We start from the raw sequence: 27,482 nt of genomic DNA, 5'->3' as shown, positions 1-27,482 counted from the left end.
TTACAATGGTGTGTTTCTGCTTTATAACAAAGTGAATCAGTTATACATATGTTCCATATCTCTTCCCTCTTGTGTCTCCCTCCCTCCCACCCTCCCTATCCCACCCCTCCAGGCGGTCACAAAGCACCGAGCTGATCTCCCTGTGCTATGCGGCTGCTTCCCACTAGCTATCTACCTTATGTTTTGTAGTGTATATATGTCCGTGCCTCTCGCTCGCTTTGTCACAGCTTACCCTTCCCCCTCCCCACATGATCACTTTTTAAAATGCAACTTTGAAATAAGGAAAAGAAAATGCAGGCAGGAGGAACAGTAGAGTAAGATTTGGTGAGTAGGCTATAGTAGGAATTTTTAAACTTATCCCAAGAAAGAAGAGAGAAAATCTTCAGAAAAAGTCCATACAAATGCCACTGGTCTGCAGTATATGCTCAACAAAGACCACAGGTTGAAGTAATTTCAGTAAAATGGAGGTTTTCAAATGGCAGCATGTTAGAATCACCCTAGAAACTTTTATTAAAAGTAAGAATGCTCAAATTCTAACCCAGACCTACTAAACCTGGTCCCTAAGGGTATGTCCTAGGTCTGTGAATTTTTAACTTTCTGTAAGGGATTCCAACATTCAGCAGGGTTAATAATCACTTGATTCTTATTAAAGAATTTGATTCTACTATAGGCACAAACTACATGATGCCAAACAACTGTATTCTGTAAAGGTCTGACTTAATGTAAGTATCTTGTATCGTGGGCTCTATGTTAGTCTCTGCCAACTCCAGCTTTATAAAGAATTTTTCTCCCAACCATTCTGGAAGGACAGAAACATAAATGGAAACAGCTGTTACAGCTATACTTCACTAATTCTCATTTGCTAATTAGAATTCAGCAGATTCCAGAGTGAGCGTAAGATGGGAGGTGTGAGTCTGTTTTTTTACTTCATCTCAGGAGCTCCTCTCCTAATACCTAACAATACCGTGTATGGCTTCACTATGCAGTAATGTATAGATATAAATTTGCATATATATTCTTTATTAGATACTCTACTAGTATAGTTATAGTATTGTAAATTTATCTGCTGTTACTATGCAGAGTTTTGTACTTATGCGCTTGATGGGTGATTTAGGTTTTTCAAGGTTAATTTTTTGTCTATGTATGACTTTCTTGCCTGGAACCCAAATCCTGAATAGAATGCGACTCTTATGTCATGTGCTCCTTTCCACTGTGAGCTCTTCCAGGGGAGAGACCATGTCCTCATCATTGTTTTTTCCTTAGCACAAAAGAAATATTTTTATATACAAAGATAAATGGTCCACAGTCCCCTACCCAAAGCTCTTGAAGCCAGATGAAAAGGAATTCAGAATTTTTCAGATTTTAGAAAAATAATAGGTACATGCTATATGTATGTGTGTCAAGGTGTTTTAAAAAAACTTGATATAAGGGATTGCAGATAAGGAATTCTGGACTGATACTCCTCATTGATGATAATAAAAAATTTATTGAGCACCTACTGTGTGTCAGGCACAGAGCTAGGTGATTTATATATGTACCTCACTTAACATTGAGGACAATCCAGCAAGGTAGATATCCCCTTGACTTAGTGTGTTTCTAATAACTCTAAATTTTATGCTGTTCAGCTCACATAACTTTATTTCACTCTAATAGGTGAAGAAATCATTCCGTTAAACCATTTCATTTAAAAATATACATATGATTAAAAAGAATGCCAAAACTTCTAACAGAGTTCTGAAACTAATTGAAAGTAGGTAATTAATAATTGATTTTTGAATGATGAGTAAATAGGATCCACAGAGGTGTCATTAAAAATATGTTTCTAGGGCTTCCCTGGTGGCGCAGTGGTTGGGAGTCTGCCTGCCGATGCAGGGGACACGGGTTCGTGCCCCGGTCTGGGAAGATCCCACATGCCGCGGAGCGGGTGGGCCTTTGAGCCATGGCCGCTGAGCCTGCGCGTCCAGAGCCTGTGCTCCGAAGCGGGAGAGGCCACAACAGTGAGAGGCCCGCGTACGGAAAAAAAAAAAAAAAAAAAATGTTTCTAAGCTACTTTGAGGGTAGCAAAAAAGTGACAAAATTTGTTTAGACTCTAGGGGAAAAAAACAGAGATAGGAGGGCATCACATCTTACCTACCTGGTTTAAGTGTGAGTTTTGATTTCTTTTTATGTCCTGTTTCCCATTAGACTAGGCGTTTTCCAAAGCTGACGATTATGCCTTCCTTCTGAACCACAACGCTAATGATGAAAGTAGGTTGGAGTAGCCAAGAAAGTTAACTGTTTCAAATCATAACTCAGCGGTTCTCAACTTTTAGTTGCCTACGAATCAGAGGTGATGCTCATGAGAAGTACAGATTCCTGAGTCTGCCGCCTCCCTTGGAGAGGTTGATTCATGGAATTTCCATGGGAGCCAGGAGTCTGCCTTTGTAACAAGCGTCCAGTCATTCGGATGCAGTTGGTTTGTGAACCACACTTGGACCTACCCTGACATGACCACAGTATTGGGAGCTAAAATAACCATGCCTGTGTTCCAGAACCATAGGATGAAGAGTCCTCTGACTTTCAGTGACCGAAGAGTCTCAGGAATTTGGCTCAGTGATTTTAAGTTGACCTTTCCTTCAAGGGTATACAGAGAAAATCCTGTGAATGACCAGATCCTGGGGAGCAATTTACAGACATGAAAGCTTTTTGAGAAACTTTACATAAAAATTACTGATGTGAAAAGATTTTTGAGAAATTACCTCATCTGTCATCCAACCTTGGGGGCTGGGTGAAATCTACTCATCGTATATGGATGAAATTTTATTCTGATTTCAAAAGACATGTAGTAAAGAATATTTTCTTGGTGAAACTAGCCTTAGCTAAGCAGTAGAGCTTTATTTTTGGCTGCGTTGGGTCTTTGTTGCTGCGCGCAGGCTTTCTCTAGTTGCGGTGAGTGGGGTTACTCTTCGTTGCGGTGCGCGGGCTTCTCGTGGCCGTGGCTTCTCTTGTTGCGGAGCACGGGCTCTAGGTGCGTGGGCTTCAGTAGTTGTGGCATGAGGGCTCAGTAGTTGTGGCGCACGGGTTTAGTTGCTCTGCGCCATGTGGGATCTTCCCAGACCAGGGCTCAAACCCCTATCCCCTGCATTGGTAGGTAGATTCTTAACCACTGTGCCACCAAGGAAGTCCCTGAGCTTAGTTTAAAAAATCACAGTTTTTTTCCTCCTGACAAGATTTAGGCTGTCCCTAGATTGAAACAGAAAAAGTGGCTCCTGGACTAAAAAATAATAATATGAAAAATACTTCGTATCAATGGTAGGAAAAGTAGACTCTTGATATGAAGAGTTTCTATTTGAGTTTTTCATTTTCTGTTTCAGATTTATACATGTATTAAGTACAATTTTACTTAAAGGTTTTCATTTATAATATAAATGAAATATAATCTTAGGTTTTTAACTTCTATACTGCTTACCTTAGAAAGGAGCATAAAGCCATAATTATATTCTTTTCCCTTCATGTTGTATTCTGACAATCTTGGAAGGAACAAAACTTTTACCCCCAAATTCCTTTCCTGACAGTCTCCACTCTATAAAGTATGTTTCTCCCATACAGTGTTCCTCAGTATCCTGCTCCTTTCCTTCATAGCCCAGCACAGCACCTAGGTTCTTAGATGTTTCCTTGTTACCATCTTCCTTCTCCATTGGACCATAAGCTTCATGAGTATAGGCACTCAGGTATTCAGTAAAGGGGAACCTTTGTTACAAAATTCTTCACATCGGAGGGAGGCAAGCCGGTTGGGTGTGGAGGGCTAAATTTTAGTCAATTTCTTTGCCTGTTTTCTCATCTAGAAAAGGAAATTTTGTCTGCTTTACCTTTAGGATAAAAATGAGATAATGGATAACAAGTGCTTAAAATAAATTATAAAAATGCTTTGTGGTATAATTTTGAAAACCCAAGCTTGCTTGACCTGAAGATGGGGAATTTCATTATAGTATCATAACTTTCTTTAAAAATTAACTTTATCAGGCATCCTAGTTTTTCATGCATAGGTAGAATAATGTTTCTTTGTACATTTACTAGAAAAGTATTTAAATATGTTATTATTGGAAGGATTATCTTTTAGGAAATTGTGGGGTGAAGCCACAGTTTTGTTTAATCCTCATCAATATGAAAATGCCTGAGGGCAAGTTCACAGATAATTTTCACTTTCTCTGTGTAAATGTACCTACTTAACTATATTGGTCTCTTATTAAGATTTTGATAAATACTATGGTTTTTATAATTTGTGTACAATTGTCCTAGAAATTTTTAACTCACCCTTAGTAGTAGTAGAAAGAAAAAGTCAGTTCTTAATATTTAGAATTTCTATTTTGGTTTTGTATTTTCTGTTGAAGGTTAATAGTTTGAAGAAATACAGCCTTTCTTGTTGCAAAGTAAATAGGTTGGTTCTGCAGGGAAATTATAACGTTATATTTGTGACTTCTGCCACTTGATTTAGAAATGGGCATCATGTCACTAACTTGGCATTCTTTTCCCCTCAAGGTAAACTGTGAAGGTCAGGGAAAGGACATCATTTTATTTAAATCAAAATTCCTTTCATGTACCTTCCAGCAAAAAAAAAATATATGTGTGTGTGTGTATATATATATATATATATATATATGAAAGCCCATAAAGATTTATGTTTGTATTATGAGTTTGAACTTTTTTCATAGCAAGAACACTTTCATGAAATGTATTTTCCATGATTAGAGTGCAAAAAATGCTAGAAAACAGATTTGATTGTTGTGAATGGTTATTACACTAAATCCATTAGTTCAGAAACTTCTTTCTTAATTGATTTCATCGTCTATTAGAAATAGTCATTTAAAAACTGACTTGTTGGTGGAGATTCAATAAAGTTACCCTCAGTTCTGGTTACAGCTTTGAAGTCACCTGAGTGCGGGCACTGCCACTGTGTTATCTCTGCACATAGATCACGTGAGATTGGGTTGGTAGTGATACTGTCTATAGTTAGTTCGTACCTAGCTCCCATATAGTCTATGCTTGACAATATTTATTTTCATACTTTTTCCGTAATTAGTGAGGTTGTCAAGGATTGCTGCTACCTTTATGAAGTATATTTCAATAAATACATGTTTATTATTTTTGGAAAAAATGTATTTCTGAAACTAACAAATCATTGATTTTTACTGAGTTACATGCCATGTATCTTTCAGAGGATCATAAAATAGGAGTTGGAGCAGTCATCTGGGCAGAAGGAAAATCTGTGAGTATGAAAATAATTCTTTATAAACATTTAAACTTGATTTTGTTTAAACATATTTCCATGTTAAGTACATGACATTTTGTTGACCCCTGGGGATTAATATTTCTTATTGGTGTATTTATTAAGTTTTATAAACATTTGCATATTCTCTCAACAGTTTTTTTATATAGATTTATTCATTTAGTGAACATTTATTAAACACCTGCCACAGGGTTGGCTCTGTGCCACAGTGAACAATGGGGAGTTAAGGATCACATAGTCCACCCTTCATAGCCTTATATAGTCTAGTGATGGAGACAGAGGTGAAAAAGAGACTGGTGTATAACTGTAATTATAACCTGATACCGTGAGAGCACAGAGGAGGCACCTTTACTCTGCTTGGAGAAATGAGTAAAATACTATTAGGGGAGGTCAGGTGCTATTAGTCTTGAAGAATGAGTAGGAGTTCATCAGGCAGAGCAAGTTAGTGGGACTAGAAGGGTAACATGCAGAGGTAGGGCGTGAGAATGTGGGGAAAGGCAAGTAATTTGGCACATTGAAGTCCAGGGTCCTGTGTCTAGCAGAGTAGCAAAAAATTGGGCTGCACCATAAAGAACTCTGTATACCACATGGAGAGTTTAGACTTTATCCATCAGACAGTGGGATACACTAGCACAGTGCTAACCAACAGAAATAAAAGGCAAGCCACATACGTGATTTAAATTTTTTTAGGAGCCACATTAAAAAAATAAAAAGAGGGCTTCCCTGGTGGCGCAGTGGTTGAGAGTCCGCCTGCCGATGCAGGGGACACGGGTTCGTGCCCCGGTCCGGGAAGATCCCACATGTCGCGGAGCAGCTGGGCCCGTGAGCCATGGCCGCTGAGCCTGCGCGTCTGGAGCCTGTGCTCCGCAGCGGGAGAGGCCACAACAGTGAGGGGACCGTGTACCGCAAAAAATAAATAAATAAATAAAATAAAAAGAAACAGGTGAATTAATTTTAAGAATATATTTTACTTGGGACTTCCCTGGCGGTCCAGTGGTGAAGACACCGCGTTTCAACTGTAGGGGGCACGGGTTCGATCCCTGGTTGGGGAACTAAGATCCCACGTGTCACGCAGTGTGGCCAAAAAATATATATGTATGTATTTTACTTAATCGTCTGTCCAGAAATATTATCATTTCAACATGTAACCAATATAAAAATATTTGTTAATGTTTTTAATAAAATATTTTGCATTTGGGGGGAGTATTGATTCTTCACAATCCTGTATGTATTTTATACTTATAGCACCTCTCAGTTTGCACTGACCACATGGTGCTATTGGCTACTATACTGGACAGAGCAATCCAAGAATATTTTAAGTGGGAAAATGATCTGATTAGATTTGCATGTAAAAAATGAAGTGGGGCTAGACAGGAACTAGGGAGGTTAATAAAAAGAGATGATGAGGACTTGGAATTCTGTGGATGGGTTGGGAGGGCATGGAACCAAGAGATACTTCGTAACTATGAGGATGACTAAAAGATGAGTAGGGGGGCCTAAGTGTCCTTCAACAGACTTTATAGCAAGTAATTTTACTATTTGGCTGGATATGTCATGAGCCCCTCAAGTTCAACCTAGCCAATACATTCAGTATCTTCCTGGCTAACCTATTCCTTCACTAGTGGTCACCATCCCATTCCCCATTCCACTTAAACAATCGATCACCAAATGCTGTGAATTCCACCTTCAGACTATCTCTTGACTCTTATTTCTTCCCAAATTGTTAGCACCTATTAGAATAGGTTCCTCTGCCAGAAACTCGCATAGTATTCTGTACAACTCCATGGTGACGCTCATCACAGTTAAATTTACATGTCCAGTTTCTTATCGTCTCCAGATCAGAAGGTTCATGAGGGCTGGGATTCTCTGTCACATTTACCAATGTATTCCCAGAACCTAGCACAGGGCCTGGCCTATGGTTGGAACTCTCCCTTGGATTTATATAAATGCTCAGCAGCCTTTTGGGTTAACACCTGGTTCTCAACTACTTTTTGGAGAATTTAGGTTTCCAGTTATATTATCTAGAGTGTAGGCAGCATGGTAAAGTGGAAGGACATGGGTTTGGAGTCAAGCAACCCATCCTTGAATTCTGGCTATGTTACTTACCAGCTTTGTGACTTTGGACAAGTTATTTAATCTCTTTTGGCCTCAGTTTCCTTATCTATACAATAGGAATAGTAATAGTACTACTGTCTAGGATGTTGTGAGGATTAATTAAATGAAGTAACGCATATAAAAGTGAGCATGATGTTTAACCTTTAGTGAATGCTCAAGGATAATTTATTATCAATGAGATAACATATTATTTGTAAGCTTCTGTCGGCTCATCATAACAATGATTTTTACCAAGCTGCTATAGTACTGAGTCTGTTGAAACTATCACATGAGTAACTATGTATAATATATTGAAATTTAGTGAGGTTTATGGCATATTCCAAACTATTATAAACAGTTCTGATTTATAAAATATTTTACTTTTATAGTTGATAAAACATTCATATTGACACCTAATATGCCACTGACCAGGAGAAATAAAAAAACCACTTAAAAAAAAACCACTTAAGTAGGAAGTTCTATGACACACACACACACACACACACACACACACACACACAAAAACACAGTAGAGGCTCAGTAAACATGAAAATTAAAGGAAAGTGCATTATTTATTTTCCAACTATATACACTAGCACATTTTTAGCCCAAAACAGAAATTGTCTGTTCAAAATATTTTTAGGATTTCTGACTTGCTAACCAGTAGCACAACACAGAGCATATAAGGAATTAACAATAATTTATTGTGTACCTGCTGTGTATGGAACACTGTAATAGGTCTACTTTAAGTGGCAGAAAGGAGGTATAAAACATGGTTTCTGTTCTCTAGGATCTTATAACCTATTCAGGGAGAGGTGTCTGAATCAAGTGAAACAGTTTGTGAATTAAGCTACTATTTAATTAACTGCTAAAACAAAGGACTGCCTTGAGATTATATACTAGAGATGATCAGGCTGCCTGAAATTTAACTTTGACAAGACCACACTGTGGCAGGAAAATCTAATATTGTATTTTTCTGATGGCTCAGTTAATCATGGAAAAGTGAATTCATTATAAGTATGATACTAGGCTTTAAAGATACAATGTAAGATGCCTTTTCAGAATGTTGAAAACAGCTTTGTTGGTTTGCTTACTTTTCATAGAGAAATTGTGATGGAACAGGAGCAATGTACTTCATAGGATGTGGTTATAATGCTTTTCCTGTTGGATCTGAGTATGCTGACTTCCCGCACATGGACGACAAACAGAAAGACAGAGAAATAAGGAAATTCAGATACATTGTACACGCAGAACAGAATGCCTTGACATTTAGGTATGAAATTTGTTCGCATGTATTTTCTATAAAATGTAGCAAGGATTAGTTAAAATTAGTTTTCTTTTAGCTGTAATTTATTGCCTTTTTAAAAAATTCCAAGAAATATTCTTTTCAGAAGTATAACTTTGGTCCTACTTGGTCTTTGCTACCTGACCTGAAGCCATTGTCAGGGATCCTGCAGGCTTTCAAATTTATTGAGCAAGTCTTTTTTCCTTTCTTCCTTCTCTGTCCAGTATAAAACTGCTTGAAGTTTGTCCTTAGGGTCTTGCATATTTCTGCATTATATAATCAGTTTTGTTTTCTAAATGTAGAGCCCATATATTTATATTTATGAATATATAGATTTTATTATGAATCAAATTGCTTTAACATAGTTTTTGTTAGAGATTATAACTGGCATTACCTCCTTCTAATGTTAATTTAGATCATTTCCACAAACATTTCTCAGCATTTACCATTAAGTGGGTGATCTTAGGGGATTTAAATCTGCATAAGTCATGGTTTCTGTCCTTGAGGAGCTTATAACACAGTATGGGATATAAGACTGTATTCAACCTAACATGGTCAGTTGTGTGGGAAAGGCCAACACAAAGTGGGTGGAAATTCAGGGGCTGCTACGGATGGAGGGGGAGTGAGAGGGAAAAGCTTTATGGAGAAACTGGCATTTGAGCTGTGCTTTAAAGGTTTGGTAGGATTATGCCATTGGAGATACTTACTTGAAGGGAAACCATTCTTGCTTCAGGCATAGCAGTGGGCTAGAAGTAGGAAAATGCTTGTGTGTTTAGGAACACAGATGTTCCACTTAGGCTGCACCATGGAGCACATGGGATCGGTTGGGACTGACAAGAGAGGACTTTGAGTTTAGACTTCATTTGGTAGGTAGTGGAGAAATTGAATGACATTGACAGAGCCACACTAATGATTACTTAGGTTGCAGGCATATTGTTTGAACAGACTAGATGCATACAATTCTGCTGCCCTAGTACAGGGGAACAGAATGAGAATCTGAACTAAGGACATGGGTGCAGAAGGCTGGTGGTGGGGAATGTAAGACTGAGAGCAGTGTAAACCATAGAACCTAGAAGTACAACTCCTGTATCCTCAGATGAAGCATTCCTTAGTCCTAAACTACCCCCGGCATGTAAAATTTCACCAAACTCCTCTGTTTTTTTTCCTTGTGCTCTTCATTACAGATTACTTGCTTCGTTTTGTCAAATCCAAATGCTTGTTAAATAAAATTATCCTGTGTTAGGGAAGGGAGTAAGGGAACTGTAACTCAAAACAGAACTCTAATATTAATTTATCAATTTAGTAAGCATTATTAAATATCTGTTAGTTACCAGATAAGAGGTAGACCTTTTGGCTACCATGATGACTTAATGTCTAATCACACATGGTACATTCTTAGGGAGGGTGTTAGTTCTAGCCCCTAATTCTGGCATTATAAAGAGTTACTTACTTAGAAAGCATTGTTTTCTCTCTCTCTCTTTCTAGTTTCATTTCCTTTGTAATGTAATACTGAAAATCTTGCCATTGACTAATTCAGCAAGAATAAGGCTTGATCATTATTGTGTATAATGTTGTAAATCTGTTCCTAAAGCAGCTCAATTTTAATGTTTAAAGATTTTTCTAAAACATAACTTACCCTTTTAGAAACTATCTTCCTGATATTTTATGTATATTTTTTGTAGGTGTCAAGAGATAAAACCAGAAGAAAGAAGTATGATTTTTGTGACAAAGTGCCCATGTGATGAATGTGTACCTTTAATTAAAGGTGCGGGCATAAAACAAATCTATTCAGGGGATGCAGATGTTGGAAAAAAGAAGGCAGACATCTCTTACATGAGATTTGGGGAACTTGAAGGTGTTAGCAAATTTACAGTAAGTAGATACACATTTTTTCAAATATACTTTTTATTATATTGTTAGGTACTCTGCTGCATATTTTAAATTAGTGATTCTTACCCTTTTAAAGAGTTATCATTGAGTTTATGTTTATGTGCAAGCACTTGCTTAACTACAAATGTTCAGCTTAGGATCTGCCTTATGAATATAGATCTCTATCAAGAGTTGTGCATTGACCTTACAGATCTTGAATTAGTTAGTCCTTTGGTGCCATCTGGTGGCTAACAAAAGAAAATCCTTGACCCACCTCTTCCCTCACCCTTCTTTCTGGATTGAAGTGGTAGACAGAGGTGAAAGTAGTTTAAGATTACCCAAAAGAAGGGGACACACACACACACACACACACACACACACACACACACACACGTGTGCATTTCTCATGAGAAAAACCAGGAAAAAATAAGAAGAATTTAATATTTGACATTTCCAAAAAAGTGCTGGGGTGGTTTGTGGAAAACTCAGAACTTTAATTCTTTATGCTTTTTTACTACTTTGGTTTCTAAAAACCTTTTTGTTTTTAGAAATAATCTCAAGCATATAGAAAAGTTACAAAGAATGGTTTATAAAAAACTTTTTCTTGGGCTTCCCTGGTGGCGCAGTGGTTGGGAGTCCACCTGCTGATGCAAGGGACATCGATTGCTGCCCCGGTCTGGGAAGATCCCACATGCCGCGGAGCAGCTGGGCCCGTGAGCCATGGCTGCTGAGCCTGCGCTCCGCAACGGGAGAGGCCACAACAGTGAGAGGCCCGCGTACCGGAAAAAAACACAAAAAAACCTTTTTCTTTTTAGAAATAATCTCAAGCATACAGAAGTTACAAAAATACTACAAATAATTTTTTTTTCCAGAACATTTGAGAGTTAAGTTGTTGCTATGATGCCAGATCACTCTCAGATACTTTCTTGTATATTTCCTCAAACAGTATATTATCCTACATAACCACCACAAAACTCAGGAAATTATCATTGATATGTTGCTACCATTTAATCCAGAGTCCAGTCAGGGTTTACCAGTTGTCCCAATAAAGTTCTATACAGCAAAAGGATCCTGTCCAGAATCATATGTTGCTTTGATAATTCTGGCTTTTTTTTTTTAATATTTATTTATTTGGTTGCACCGGGTCTTAGTTGCAGCTTGCTGGCTCCTTAGTTGCAGCACATGGGCTCCTTAGTTACGGCAGGTGGGCTCCTTAGTTGCGGCTTGCCAGCTCCTTAGTTGTGGCATGTGAACTCAGTTGTGGCATGCATGCGGAATCTAGTTCCCTGACCAGGGATCGAACCTGGGCCCCCGGCATTAGGAGCACGGAGTCTTATCCACTGCGCCACCAGGGAAGTCCCATAATTCTGGCATTTAATATAACATTTATATACTGTAGTTTGCAGTGGGTACAAAAGGCATATGATAGAACTGTTTATAAATTTCAACTTTACTTTTCTGTTTGAATCCAGGGTGCCTGGAACATACAAGGCACCTAAAAATTACTTACTAAACCATATATATATTTAAAAATTTATTTAAAAATTAATATAGCAACACATTATTTAGTTTTCTAGTTTGTGTGTGAAGAATCATATATTTTTATCCTTTTTATTTTTGTCATATATTTTTGTTTTTTATTTCCAGTTGTCTTATTTAAAAGACATGATTTTAAAAAGAAAAGGGAGGCACTGAAAGAAGGGAGAGATGGGACAGATGCCTCTTTTGTAAAACTAAACAAGTTTGTATCCATCTAATCAAAAGGGAAATCACCAGTTCTGTATTTTTGTTTTCTGTTCCTTCATTCCTCCTGAAGATTGGGAGGAAATAATTCTCTTTATAAAGTGTAAGTGACCTAGCTCTTCAGGACTGTGAGTGCTGGGTTAAGCGAATTCTGAAATATCTTGCTTACTGGTGGATTTTAGTAGCTTTTCCACCGTAAAGAGAATGAAGAGATCAGAAGAATGTAAGACAGGGCAAGAGAAGCAGGAAGAGACAGGAAGACAAAGGGAGTGAAGGCCCCTTGGGCAGAGATGGGATTCAGAAATACCTGTTGGGCCAAGACCCACCCAGGAGTGCCCTCATTCAGGTACACCTGGTCTCTCTGTACTCCTTCCAGTGAAGATTAGCTCTCCACCCTCTCATCCTTTCTCTCATCTGGGCTGGCTTGCAATATTATGTCAATGATTTAAACTACTTGGTTATAGCTAAATGCCTAGTTTTGTAAATACCAGTAACTAACACGAACTAGTATTTGTTCGACATTGGAATTTTTATAATGATTATATTGCTTTTAGACTGTCAAAAGTAGCATGAGTACCAGTAAATTTCATTTTTTTAAACATTAAACCAATTAAAATTAATTTTGTTTGAAAATTTTTTTCTTTTCTCTTTGAGGTGTTACCATATGCCTTGAGATAAAAGGTTCTGTTCTGTGGGGTTGTTGCAGACTAGGCTAGGGCTGGGCAACAGTATTTCCAAGAATATATTTTACCTGTGTAAACCCAAGTCCATTTACTGAGAAACTATTTTTTTTTCTGTTTAATACATGTAAATTTTTCTTTTTTAGGTTATATTACTTTTTTTTTAATTGTGAAAGTAATGTATGCTCATTATAGAGGAAATAGAAAAAAGAACAGATATATAGATGAAAATAAAAAAAGAACAGATATTATCCCACAGTTCATAGATACCACTGTTAACATGTTGCTGTATTTTCTGTGTCATTGAAAATTCTTCAGAAATAATTTTTAATGATTACACAGTATTGCAACCTATGGACATAACTTATTTAACCATTCCCTTTTTGTTGGACACCTAGATTGCTTCTAAGTTTTCACAGTTAGACATAGTCTTTTTATGATGATCCTTAAATGTAAATTCAAGGTTATTAGTTTTTACTTTGCCCAAAATAATAGATTTTAATGGTTTGACATGTTTTGAACATGACTTTTTTTTTTTTAATTTCACATATATCTTCCCATTGCTTGGAAATCCTCCTTTTTCCTGGTGCTAATCCTAACCATCCCATTTCTATAGGTGACCAACCAGTTCTAGATGTCTTCCCCTTCCAAGGACTTTTTTATACATGGTAAAATGTCTGTCTTATATCTCATTCTCCCTCAAGGCCCATGATATTAATGACTTCATCTGATGAACTAACTGATGCTTCTGGAAGAGGCCCACAGGAACTATCCACTTAATTGTGTCTTTCTGGAGAGAGTGCCCTAGTGGGGCCTTTTTGGTTAAGTCATTAGTGTTTCTGATGATGGGGATTTCTAGGCAAATAGGAAAGGAAGGGTGTGCTTTGAGATATTGATTACACTCAGTTTTTCTTATCTGCTGCTCCAGTCTTCCCTGTAATATCTGAGAATCTTCATGCTTCTGTATTTCTTTCTGAATGATTGAGATGGAAAACTATAATCAGAGGAGATGTGATATGATATGATATGATACAATAAATGATATGCTATGATAAAAATAATAGTATATATTATATTACTATATTAAAAGGCAAGATAGTCTTTGTCTTATTTTCATTCTTTCTATGTAGGCCTTCTCTAGCTATTATAAGATTCTGTAGGACCTGGAGCTAGAATATGAAGTGGTAGAAATTCTATAGTATTGGGCATGGGCAGACCCAGGTTCTGGTGCTACTGCTGTCTTTAGTCAGTATGTAACCTTGGGCAAGTCACTATGCTTCTCTGGTCTTCCACTTCCTTACCTGTAAAACGAAGGTAAAGGAGGATTTTTATACTTCCTTCTCTAAGAATATTGATTCTCATTCCAGAAGTCATATCATTCAGGGTCATTCAGAGTCATTATTAGGGCTTGGTTGGTACGGCACACTAACTCTTTTTTCTTACATTGTTTTAAGCTGTTTTGATATTTGAAAGCACAGTGCTGAAATGCTACTTTTTTTTTTTTTTTTTTTTTTGCGGTACTTGGGCCTCTCACTGTTGTGGCCTCTCCCGTTGCAGAGCACAGGCTTCGGACGCGCAGGCTCAGCGGCCATGGCTCACGGGCCCAGCCGCTCTGCGGCATGTGGGATCTTCCCAGACCGGGGCACGAACCTGTGTCCCCTGCATCGGCAGGCAGACTTTCAACCACTGCACCACCAGGGAAGCCCTGAAATGCTATTTATTAAACATATAAATAAAATGATTGTGTCCTTTTACAGTGGCAAATGAATCCATCGAGAACTTGTGTTCTTGAGCAAAATGAGCCTGAAAGCAGAGAAAGTAAGTATTTACAAGTCCTTTACTGAGGTTAACTTTGCTGCTAAGAAGAAAAGAAACATAGTGAATTATAATGATCAGGTGTTGGAAATTGATGTGGTTGGAGATGGAGTATATTCTTTTTGCAGGTTACATTTTTGCCATTCAATTTGTTCACAGACGTTTGTGTATCTACTATTTGCTAGGTGTCATGGAAACTGCTGATTAATGACTAGTCCTATGGGCTCTGCAGTTTAATACAAATAATCATGAACAAATTGAATTTATAAATTAAATTTACATGAGAAAGTAGATGACAGTGCTCTTCTATACCAAAACAAAAGCCTCTTGGGCAGTTAGAAAGGAAAAATACATATAATTAATACAGATGGATCTAGGGCCAAATTATGAGGATATGTACATTCTTATTAGAGTAAAGCCACATTAGCTCAGATTGGTCAGAGAGTGGAAATATTCTGGTTATTTGAATAACCTAATTAAGAGTCATCACAGGTACCATAAATGAATTAGTAATCCTCAGAGCTTTATTATTTGCATATTAACCAGATATTTTTAATGTAATATAATCTTTGGGATATCTTGCAATTCCTCAGGCACATAATTTGGAACATTAATTATTATTAACTGTACAATATTATGTTAAAATATGAGCCATGTTATCTTTCTGTTTGAATTCAATTCAAGGTAAGTAGAAGTTTAGTATAATAAGTAAAATTTTCTTGATAATAACAATGATTTGACTACTCTGAAAAATCAGGAAATATAAGCCTTTATGGGCAGAAGCAAGAAGAACAATCCTGTGGAACAAAAACCACATTCACAGAAAGACAGACAAGATGAAAAGGCAGAGGGCTATGTACCAGATGAAGGAACAAGATACAACCTGAGAAAAACAACTAAATGAAGTGGAGATAGGCAATCTCCCAGAAAAAGAATTCAGAATAATGACAGTGAAAATGATCCAGGACCTGGGAAAAAGAATGGAGGCAAAGATCGAGAAGATGCAAGAAATGTTTAACAAAGATCTAGAAGAATTAAAGAACAAAAAACAGAGATGAACAATATAATAACTAAAATGAAAAATACACTGGAAGGAATCAATAGCAGAATAACTGAGGCAGAAGAACAGATAAGTGACCTGGAAGACAGAGTGCTGGAATTCACTGCCGCGGAACAGAACAAAGAAAAAAGAATGAAAAGAAATGAAGACAGCCGAAGAGACCTCTGGGACAACATTAAATGCAGCAACATTCACATTATAGGGGTCCCAGAAGGAGAAGAGAGAGAGAAAGGACCCGAGAAAATATTTGAAGAGATCATAGTCGAAAACTTCTCTAACATGGGAAAGGAAATAGCCACCCAAGTCCAGGAAGCACAGAGAGTCCCATACAGGATAAACCCAAGGAGAAACACGCCGAGACACATAGTAATCAAACTGGCAAAAATTAAACACAAAGAAAAATTACTGAAAGCAGCAAGGGAAAAATGACAAATAACATACAAGGGAACTCCCATAAGGTCAACAGCTGATTTCTCAGCAGAAACTCTACAAGCCAGAAGGGAGTGGCATGATATACTTAAAGTGATGAAAGGGAAGAACCTACAACCAAGATTACTCTACCCGGCAAGGATCTCATTCAGATTTGATGGAGAAATCAAAAGCTTTACAGACAAGCAAAAGCTAAGAGAATTCAGCACCACCAAACCAACTCTACAGCAAATGCTAAAGGAACTTCTCTAAGTGGGAAAAACAAGAGAAGAAAAGGACCTACAAAAACAAACCCAAAACAATTAAGAAAATGGTAATAGGAACATACATATCGATAATTACCTTAAATGTGAATGGATTAAATGCTCTAACTAAAAGACACAGGCTTGCTGAATGGATACAAAAACAAGACCCATATATATGTTGTCTACAAGAGACCCACTTCAGACCTAGGGACACATACTGACTGAAAGTGAGGGGATGGAAAAAGATATTCCATGCAAATGGAAATCAAACGAAAGCTGGAGTAGCAATACTCATATCAGATAAAATAGACTTTAAAATAAAGAATGTTACAAGAGACAAGGAAGGACACTACATAATAATCAAGGGATCAATCCAAGAAGAAGATATAACAATTAAAAATATATATGCACCCAACATAGGAGCACCTCAATACATAAGGCAACTGCTAACAGCTATGAAAGAGGAAATCAACAGTAACACAACAATAGTGGGGGACTTTTAACACCTCACTTAACACCAATCAACAGATCATCCAAACAGAAAATTAATAAGGAAACACAAGCTGTAAATGACACAATAGACCAGATAGATTTAATTGATATTTATAGGACATTCCATCCAAAAACAGCAGATTACACTTTCTTCTCAAGTGCGCACAGAACATTCTCCAGGATAGATCACACCTTGGGTCACAAATTAAGCCTCAGTAAATTTAAGAAAATTGAAATCATATCAAGCATCTTTTCTGACCACAAGGCTATGAGATTAGAAATCAATTACAGGGAAAAAAATGTAAAAAACAAACACATGGAGGCTAAACAGTACATTACTAAATAACCAAGAGATCACTGACAAAATCAAAGAGGAAATCAAAAAATACCTAGAGAAAAATGATAATGAAAACACGACGATTCAAAACCTATGGGATGCAGCAAAAGCCGTTCTAAGAGGGAAGTTTATAGCTATACAAGCCTACCTCAAGAAACAAGAAAAATCTCAAAGAAACAACCTAACCTTACACCTAAGGGAACTAGAGAAAGAAGAACAAACAAAACCAAAGTTAGCAAAAGGAAAGAAATCATAAAAATCAGAGCAGAAATAAATGAAATAGAAACAAAGAAAGCAATAACGAAGATCAATAAAACTAAAAGCTGGTTCTTTGAGAAGATAAACAAAATTGATAAACCATTAGCCAGACTCATCAAGAAAAAGAGGGAGAGGACTCAAATCAATAAAATTAGAAATGAAAAAGAAGTTACAACAGACACTGCAGAAATACAAAGCATCCTAAGAGACTACTAGAAGCAACTCTATGCCAATAAAATGGACAACCTGAAAGAAATGGACAAATTCTTAGAAAAGTATAACCTTCCAAGACTGAACCAGGAAGAAGTAGAAAATATGAACAGACCAATCACAAGTAATGAAATTGAAACTGTGATTAAAAATCTTCCAACAAACAAAAGTTCAGGACCAGATGGCTTCACAAGTGAATTCTATCAAACATTTAGAGAAGAGCTAACACCCATCCTTCTCAAACTCTTCCAAAAAAATTGCAGAGGATGGAACACTCCCAAACTCATTCTATGAGGCCACCATCACCCTGATACCAAAACCAGCCAAAGATACTACAAAAAAAGAAAATTACAGACCAGTATCACTGATGAATATAGATGCAAAAATCCTCAAAAAACTACTAGCAAACAGAATCCAACAACACATTAAAAGGATCATACACCGGGCTTCCCTGGTGGCGCAGTGGTTGAGAGTCCACCTGCCGATACAGGGGACACGGGTTTGTGCCCCGGTCCGGGAAGATCCCACATGCTGCGGAGTGGCTGGGCCCGTGAGCCATGGCTGCTGAGCCTGTGCGTCCGGAGCCTGTGCTCCGCAATGGGTGAAGCCACAACAGTGAGAGGCCCGCGTACCGCCAAAAAAAAAAAAAAAAAAAAGGATCATACACCATGATCAAGTGGGATTTATCCCAGGGGTGCAAGGATTCTTCAATATACGCAAATCAATCAGTGTGCTACACCATATTAATAAATTGTAGAATAAAAACTATATAATCATCTCAATAGATGCAGAAAAAGCTTTTGACAGAATTCAACAGCTGTTTATGATAAAAACTCTCCAGAAAGTGGGCATAGAGGGAACCTACCTCAACATAATAAAGGCCATATACTACAAACCCACAGCAAACATTATTCTCAATGATGAAAAACTGAAAGCATTTCCTCTAAGATCAGGAACGAGACAGGATGTCCACTCTCACCACTGTTATTCAACATAGTTTTGGAAGTCCTAGCCGCGGCAATCAGAGAAGAAAAAGAAAAGGAATACAAATTGGAAAAGAAGAAGTAAAACTGTCACTGTTTGCAGATGACATGATACTATACATAGAGAATCCTAAAGATGCCACCAGAAAACTACTAGAGCTAATCAATGAATTTGGTAAAGTTGCAGGATACAAAATTAATGCACAGAAATCTCTTGCATTCCTATACACTAATGATGAAAAATCTGAAAGAGAAATTAAGGAAACACTCCCATTTACCACTGCAACAAAAAGAATAAAATACCTAGGAATAAACCTACCTAGGGAGGCAAAAGACCTGTATGCAGAAAACTATAAGACACTGTTGAAAGAAATTAAAGATGATACCAACAGATAGAGAGATATACCATGTTCTTGGATTGGAAGAATCAATATTGTGAAAATGACTATACTGCCCAAAGCAATCTACAGATTCATTGCAATCCCTATCAAATTACCAATGTCACTTTGTACAGAACTAGAAAAAAAAAATCTTAAAATTTGTATGGAGACACAAAAGACCCCGAATCGCCAAAGCAGTCTTGAGGGAAAAAAATGGAGCTGGAGGAATCAGACTCCCTGACTTCAGACTATACTACAAAGCTACAATAATCAAGACAATATTGGTACTGGCACAAAAACAGAAATATAGATCAATGGGACAGGATAGAAAGCCCAGAGATAAACCCACACACCTATGGTCAACTAATCTATGACTAAGGAGGCAAGGAGATACAATGGAGAAAAGACAGTCTCTTCAATAAGTGGTGCTGGGAAAACTGGACAGCTACCTGTAAAAGAATGAAATTAGAACACTCCCTAACACCATACACAAAAATAAACTCAAAATGGATTTGAGACCTAAATGTAAGAATGGACACTCTAAAACCCTTAGAGGAAAACAGGAAGAACAATCTTTGACATAAATCATAGCAAGATATTTTTTGATACACCTCCTAGGGTAATGGAAATAAAAACAAAAATAAACAAATGGGACCTAATGAAATTTCAAAGCTTTTGCACAGCAAAGGAAACCATAAACAAGACGAAAAGACAACCCTCAGAATGGGAGAAAATGTTTGCAAACGAATCTTAGAACCAAGGATTAATCTCCAAAATATATAAACAGCTCATGCAGCTCAATATTAAAAAAACAAACAACCCAATCCTAATACGGGCAGAAGACCTAAATGGACATCTCTCCAAAGAAGGCATACAGATGGCCAAGAAGCACATGAAAAGATGCTCAACATCACTAATTATTAGAGAAATGCAAATCAAAACTACAATGAGGTATCACCTCACACTGGTTAGAATGGGCATCATCAGAAAACCTACAAACCAAGAAATGCTGTGGAGGGTGTGGAGAAAAGGGAACCCTCTTGCACTGTTGGTGGGAATGTAAACTGATACAGCCACTATGGAGAACAGTATGGAGGTTCCTTAAAAAACTAAAAATAGAATTACCATATGACCCAGCAATCCCACTACTGGGCATATACCCAGAGAAAACCATAATTCAAAAAGACACATGCACCCCAATGTTCATTGCAGCACTGTTTACAATAGCCAGGTCATAGAAGCAACTAAATGCCCATTGACAGATGAATGGATAAAGAAGATGTGGTACATATGTACAAATGGAATATTACTCAGCCATAAAAAGGAACGAAATTGGGTCATTTGTAGAGACGTGGATGCATCTAGAGACTGTCATCCAGAGTGAAGTATGTCAGAAAGAGAGAAACAAGCAGGTGCATTTTGTTTCCTCCAGCCTAATAAGAATAACTGTCCCCCCAGAACAGTTTTATGAATTGTTGGCTATACACTGTTGAATGAATCCAGTTTTTAAAAGGTCAGATATTGTGTTACCTGAGTGAGTTATCTAGAATCTGTTCTTCAACAGTTGAGAATTATTTAAGATAAGATCAGTATTCCTTTTTAACTTAAGCATTATTTTGATCTTACAACCTCTGTGACTTTAACAAATAGTCATTTATTTGAAGTGACATTTTTCTGACGTTACATTATTCTTGAACGCTAGATGGTGTGTTGGGACCCATACCCCGGGATGAAGAACAGCACCAAAACAAGAAGCTGCGTCTTGCAAACCACTAAGAAGTCTTGTGTAAACTAGGGTGAAGGCCTCAAGAATTTTTATTGCACTTTTAAAATCCAGCCTTCTTAACTCAGAAAATAAGAATGGATTTTGGATATAATTGAAAAAAAGTTTTAAAGAAAGCTAATTTATTACTAGCATATGAATGATATTAATGAGAATATTTTTATTTTAGATTTGTGTGTTTTCCAGAGTATAGTGGTGTGTTTTTTTATTACACTGAATGAGGTATCAATAATTTAATGAGACCCAGTTCAATCGGCCATACAGATTGATTTCTCCTTGTCTTAGCTTTACATTAACCAGTTTGAAAGGGGCTGGTTTATTGGATCACACATCTCAGCAAAGAATTACATACCTTTTCAGAAATATTAATTTTTAAAAATAAATTTATTTATTTATTATTTTTGGCTGCATTCGGTCTTCGTTGCTGCACACGGGATCTCTCTAGTTGTGGCGAGCGGGGGCTACTTTTCGTTGCGGTGCGCGGGCTTCTCATTGCGGTGGCTTCTCTTGTTGTGGAGCAGGGGCTCTAGGCACGCGGGCTTCGGTACTTGTGGCTCGCAGGCTCTAGAGCGAAGGCTCAGTAGTTGTGGCACACGGGCTTAGTTGCTCTGCGGCATGTGGGATCTTCCCCAACCAGGGCTTGAACCCATGTCCCCTGCATTGGCAGGCGGATTCTTAACCACTGCGCTACTAGGGAAGCCCAGAAATATTAATTCTTTTGGATTATGAAGGTGATAATTAGTAAACTACTCCAGGAAAATAAACGGCAACCTGGCCATTTTTAAGTCAGTGTGTGGCTCACAAAAAGTTCCCATTTATACTCAAAGCTTTCTAATAATCAGAATTTACTTAATTAGGATTGAGTCATAAAAATGAAGTTGGTGGACCTGGTCTCCATTATAAAAGTACATTCCTAACAAGGTTATTAATTTTTCTTCAGTCTTTCGATATGTAGAAATCACGATCATTTGTTGGACTAGGGTGTTTTTATATCACTGATTTTGGGTAGCAAAAGGAAGAGAATATAATTCTGAGACAGTATTACTATTTGATATCACTGACTCTTTAAACCACTAACAACAAACTTCAAATTTGGTTATGATGTTAACAGAGAAGAAATATTTTAGTCTGGAATACTGAAACTAGCCTTTTTCAAGTTCCATTCATAAATGCTGCCCATTATTCCCTCCATATAATTAGCACAGAATGTCTCATGGCTTTGAATGGAAAGCCTTATAAAAACACTTGCAAACCTTAAGAATACTGAAAGTCTTGAAAGTAAACGTTATGGTCAGTTCAGTTATTTTCCAAATTGCTCTTCGTGAGTCCTCTCATTTTTATTTGCTGAGAAACTTTCAGAAAATTAGCCCGAGTCAGAGAGGGATTTGCATGGCCTGTGGCCTGCAGGCCTGGGGTGTGACATGCTGAGGAATGACTGCCCTGGTTATATGTGGGGAATCAGGTTCGCCTCTGCTGTTGCCCCCTTTCCAGGGCATCACATATCATCACAAGGCCTCCTATCAGTTTCTCAGAATTTTACACAGGACAGTCCACATGTTGACCGATGTCCCTGCTTGGACAGCAGCGTGCTTAGGTCCTCCGGGGGTTTAGTCATCATACCTGGCAGTTGAGAACTGCTGTAAACATTTCACCACAGATGTAGGACATGGAATAGAGAGGGATGGGAGGAAAGATGCCTTTAGAGGTAATTAAGGCTAATTTGAAAACCAGTGGTTAAGCTATTCTTTAACATTTATCGATATTAAATATTGAGATTTGCTTACATTATGCTTAAGTTCATCTTATATGATGTGTTGTTTTCAACTGATGTCAGCTACATCAACTATTTTGTAAATCAATGAGCAAATGTTTTGCCAGTTTTGTGGATTTATGTGTTGGACATAGTGGGGAATATCAGAAGGGAGAAACATACAAATGGGAAGAGCTATGATTAGGAAATGGAAAACTGGTTATTTCTGTAGCACTATTAAAATGGTCATGATAATGCCATATCTTCTTCTGTACAACTGGCCGGATTTCAACATTTATTGAGAGTTTACCATGTAGTACCAGAAGGAAAGCTCTTTGAGTGTAGGGATGTGTGTATGTATGTGTGTGTGTGTGTGTGTGTGTGTGCGCGCGCGCGTGCACGCACGTGTGTATTTAAACTGCTGAATCCAGTACCTACAACAGTGTCTGGCACATAACAGGCATTCAATAAATATTTGTTGATTGACTGAATGACTGCTAGACTCTGGCTGGACCCTGTAGATGAGATGTGTAAGAAATGCGTCCTGACCTCAGGAAGCTCACAGTCTAGCGGAAGTTGCAGGCATGAAATCAAGCAATAGAGTGATTCTCAGAAGGGGGTCCCTGGACCAGCAGCATTAGCCTCGCCTGGGGACTCGTTAGAAGTGCAAGTTCTCAGGCCCACCCAAATCTACTGAGTCAGAAACTCTGGGGGCGGGGCCCAGCATTCCCTCCAGGTGATTCTGATGACCCTCAAGGTTGAGAACCGCCCTGTGGATGTAACTGTAGGAACAGTGGTGGCACAAAAGAGGACAAGCATACACTCTGGTGAGTCATGGAGAAAGGGTCTTGTAGAAGTGGAGGTCCTGAAGGGGCTACAGGGTGTTGCCAGGCAAACAGTGGGGGTGAGATGAACTTCTGGGAGAAAGTAATGGAGACAGATGGTCACACTGGGAAGCAGGAAAGGGAAGTGTCAGGGACTCGCACAAAGATTGCTGAGCTGTACCAAGAGCGCCCTGGGGTAGCCCCCTGCCTAAAATCTAGGAATTCACAGTCAAGAGGGTTCATCCCTTAGTGTGAGAAATCAAAATTTACACTTAAAAATACATCATCCTTAATTTCAAAGATGGGGAGGATAATAGTGAATTCATAATTTGAAAAAAAGAGCTCTGCATTTGTTTACTGCCAAGTGACAATATAATATTGCCACCTGGAGGCGGGGTGAGTGTGGGCCTGGCTCGCCACCCAGCTGTCAGGTAGAGTGCATGCAGGTTTACATGTACTGTTTCATTGCATCACTGCCAAAGCTTTTTCTTTTATTCAGCTTTTCTATGGGTTTCTCTTCCTCAGTTACTTATTGAGTTTGAGAATATACCTTCTCTCATAAATCTTCCTCGTTTTATGCGTGAACAGTTCAGCTTTAAGATCTGCCACAACAATCTGCTTTTGACCCACTTTAGAGCAGTTTTTTGAAGTTCTGGTATTGCCAATAGTGGCCACTTGGCATTTAGCTGAGGCTATTACTGTTGCTTTTTAGGATTAAGCAACAGTTTAGAACCTTCATTTCATGTGTAATATTCTTCAGGGTTTTTTTTTTTGCTATCATTTAAAATTATAACATTTCTGATATACAAGAAAAGTTAAGAGCCCCATTAATCAGTATCAGTTGAAAATGAGACCCATTTAAAATGGAATACCCTTTAGAACCTTGTCCATAAAAATGTATTTATTCAATGAATTGCATTCAAATAGAGTCAGATTTCAAAGGAACTCAGATCTCATCTGTTTAGAATACTCCTTTATAGTTCTGGAAACAGAAGCATCCAGAAGGTGAATGATTTCTTCAAGTCTAGTTCAGAATGTCACAAGGGCCTAAATCAGTATCAGGGGGTTTTTTTGTCCATTTTCAGTTTTGCTTTTAATGTAAGTGCACATTTGTCCTGTACATGTTGACATGTTGGCTGATTTTAACATGTATATGACAGTAATAAAAGAATTCCATTACTATAAATTATTTTTTAGTAAAATTACACCTACACATTTTAAATGAGCAAATAGTCCTATAAACCTTATTTTGAAACAGTAAGTCTCACGCTGTCCTCTGTATCACCCCACCCCAGAGGCCACCAGGCTCAATTATTTTAGCTGAATTATTTTGTATTTATTTCCAAATCTCCAAATCACATGTTCCTTACTAGTGTTTCAGTTTTAGGTATTTTCTTTTGAATTACCATTATGAAAGAGCTTTCTTTCACCTCACTCTCTCCACCCACTTCCATCTTTCCATCCTCCCCACATTCTTTTATTTTGGTGGCATCAATATTCATTGTCTGGTATTATGACTATGTAAATGCTACTCACAGGTTTGTCATGTTGTGTACTGTGATTACTTTCCCTTTCCTTATAAAATTTATTTTTCTGAATTTAAAATTTGACTTTTTTTGAAGGGGGGGAGCTTGGTTTTCTGTATTTTATTGCTAACCTGTAGCCAAACTCTTCTCCCAGTGGTGTGACCAACTCTTCTCCCAGTTGTGTGACCTTCTCTCAGTATGTTGAAGCACATTGAGTGTCCTAAAAAGCTCTTCTTATTGAAGAAATCCCTCCTAGAGCCTCTGACCACCTCTAGCCTGGGCTAATTGGTCACTAGACCTTCTGCACTGCTGGCTTCCCGGGGTCTTCCTCCACAGGTCTGCTGGAGGGAGTTGGGGGGCATTCTTCACCCTCTCCTTGAATTGGAACACCTGTTTCCTGGGATCCAGTCTTTTTCTCAGTTTGGTGGGCATATCTTTCAGAAGGGCTCTGAGAAAAGGGTGCATGGTGGTGGGATGACTGTCAGACAAGACTACTGTTGGGGAACATTTTCGATGCCATGAGTATCTGCAGATGTCTTTATTCTACCCTCAATTTAATTGATAGTTTGTTGGGTGTAGAATTCTAGATTGGGAATAACTTCCCCTCAGAATTTTGAAGGCATTGTTTCATGATCCTAGTTACACTACTAGAATAAGTTTCAAGGTTTGGGTTGTCAATCAGACTCACAGGAATCAATGAAGGGGGACTTCCCTCGTGGCGCAGTGGTTAAGAATCTGCCTGCCAATGCAGGGGACAGTTCGAGCCCTGGTCCGGGAAGATCCCACATTCTGCGGAGCAACTAAGCCCACGCCACAACTACTGAGCCTGCGCTCTAGAGCCCGCGAGCCACAACTACGGAAGCCCGTGCGCCTAGAGCCCGTGCTCCACAATAAGAGAAGCCACCGCAATGAGAAGCCTGCGCACCGCAACAGAGAGTAGCCCCCGCTCGCTGCAACTAGAGAAAACCCTGCGTGCAGCAACAAAGACCCAATGCAGCCAAAAATAAAAATAAATAAATTTATAAACAAAGAATCCACAAGGGTTACTTGGCAGCAGATGCTTAGAACAATGTAGAACACAGCACAGCCTCATGTACCACAGCAGCCTCCCGAGACCTCACAGTCACAGGCACGGCTTCCAAAATGCCACCATTGAGTCCTCTTTTCTCTTTGTCCTATAAGTTTATGTTTAAAACACAACTCCTTTACTTTCATTTTATGATTTTGGGGGAGAAAAAAGAGGTAAATTAATGTTTGTTCACTTCCATTTTTGTATTTTCTGTAATGTTCTGGCTTTAAGCATGAAATTCCTTTCCCACAGTCATTTTAAACATTTTTATTAATATATTTAGTATAAATAGCCGCCCCCTAATATCATTATGTATCTTTTCCTTGGGGATAAGCCCCAAAGATATTGTGTCAGAGGAGTATGTGTTCTGCTTAGGGCTATTTTTAAGACTTGATGCAGATGAGGAATACCTGAAAACTACGGATTTTCTAAGACACAACCTTTGGGGATAAAGAATTAAATCTTGTTCAACATCATAGCATTTGGGTATCTTTCTATTTGTTATTTCTGATTGTATATTTTAAAAGGCTTGAAAATAGAAACACTTTACCAGGCTAACCATGTATTTTGGTTCTTGTTTAACTCTCATCTCTGCTGGAATTGGTCCACTAGGTGGCTTTAGGCTCAAGTTTATTTGCAAACCATATATCTGATAAAGAGTTAATACCCAAAATATACAAAGAACTCATAAAAATCAACATTAATAGAACAAAGCACCCAGTTAAAAAAGATGGGCAGACATCTGAATAGACAATTTTCCAAAGAAAACATACAGATGACCAACAGGTACATGAAAAGATGCTCAGCACCACCAATCATCAGGGAAACCCCAATGAGAACCACGATGAGATATCATCTCACACCTGTCAGAATATTCTGTTATCACAAAGACAGCAACGAATGTTGACAACGATGTATAGAAAAGGTAACCATTGTGCACTGTTGGTGGGAAGTAAATTGGTGCAGCCACTATGGAAAAAAAGTATGGCTATTTCTCAAAAAAAATTAAAAATAGATCTACCATATGTTCCAGCAATTCCAATTCTGGGTATTAAGCAAAAACACTAATTGGAAAATATATATGCACCACTACATTCACTGCAGCATTATTTATAATAGCCAACCCAATTGCCCATCAATTAATGGATAAAGAAGTTACACACACACACACACAATAACTGTATGATTTCAATTATTTGTGTAATCTAAAAAACGAAGCAAATGAACATATAACAAAACAGAAACAGATTTGTAAATACAGAGGAAAAAACAGGTGGTTGCCAGAGGAGAGGGGGGGGTGGGAGGAGGAAAGAAATAGGGGAAGGAGATCAAGAGGTACAAACTTCCAGATGCAAATAAGAAACAGTCTTGGGTATGAGATTTG

The 27,482-nt window shown here is 38.0% G+C and overlaps 1 protein-coding gene across 2 annotated transcripts in view; it reads left to right on the top strand.

Moving 5' to 3' along the window:
• CDADC1 (cytidine and dCMP deaminase domain containing 1) overlaps nt 1-27,050 on the top strand; it is a 45,451-nt gene extending 18,401 nt beyond the window's left edge. For both annotated transcript variants that reach the window (XM_079902888.1, XM_079902887.1), the window contains 5 exons: nt 5,196-5,245; nt 8,464-8,633; nt 10,328-10,517; nt 14,695-14,755; nt 20,849-27,050. In XM_079902888.1, the coding sequence (XP_079759014.1) occupies nt 5,196-5,245; nt 8,464-8,633; nt 10,328-10,517; nt 14,695-14,755; nt 20,849-20,922 (545 nt within the window). In that variant the 3' untranslated portion in view covers nt 20,923-27,050. The remainder of the gene's footprint in view (nt 1-5,195; nt 5,246-8,463; nt 8,634-10,327; nt 10,518-14,694; nt 14,756-20,848) is intronic.
• Nucleotides 27,051-27,482: the final 432 nt, after the last annotated feature.

This window comes from Stenella coeruleoalba (assembly GCF_951394435.1).
Source record: "Stenella coeruleoalba genome assembly, chromosome: 18".
NCBI classification, from domain to species: Eukaryota; Metazoa; Chordata; class Mammalia; order Artiodactyla; family Delphinidae; genus Stenella; species Stenella coeruleoalba.
Note: the sequence above shows the minus strand (reverse complement) of the source record. Positions and strands in the feature narration are given on the sequence as shown.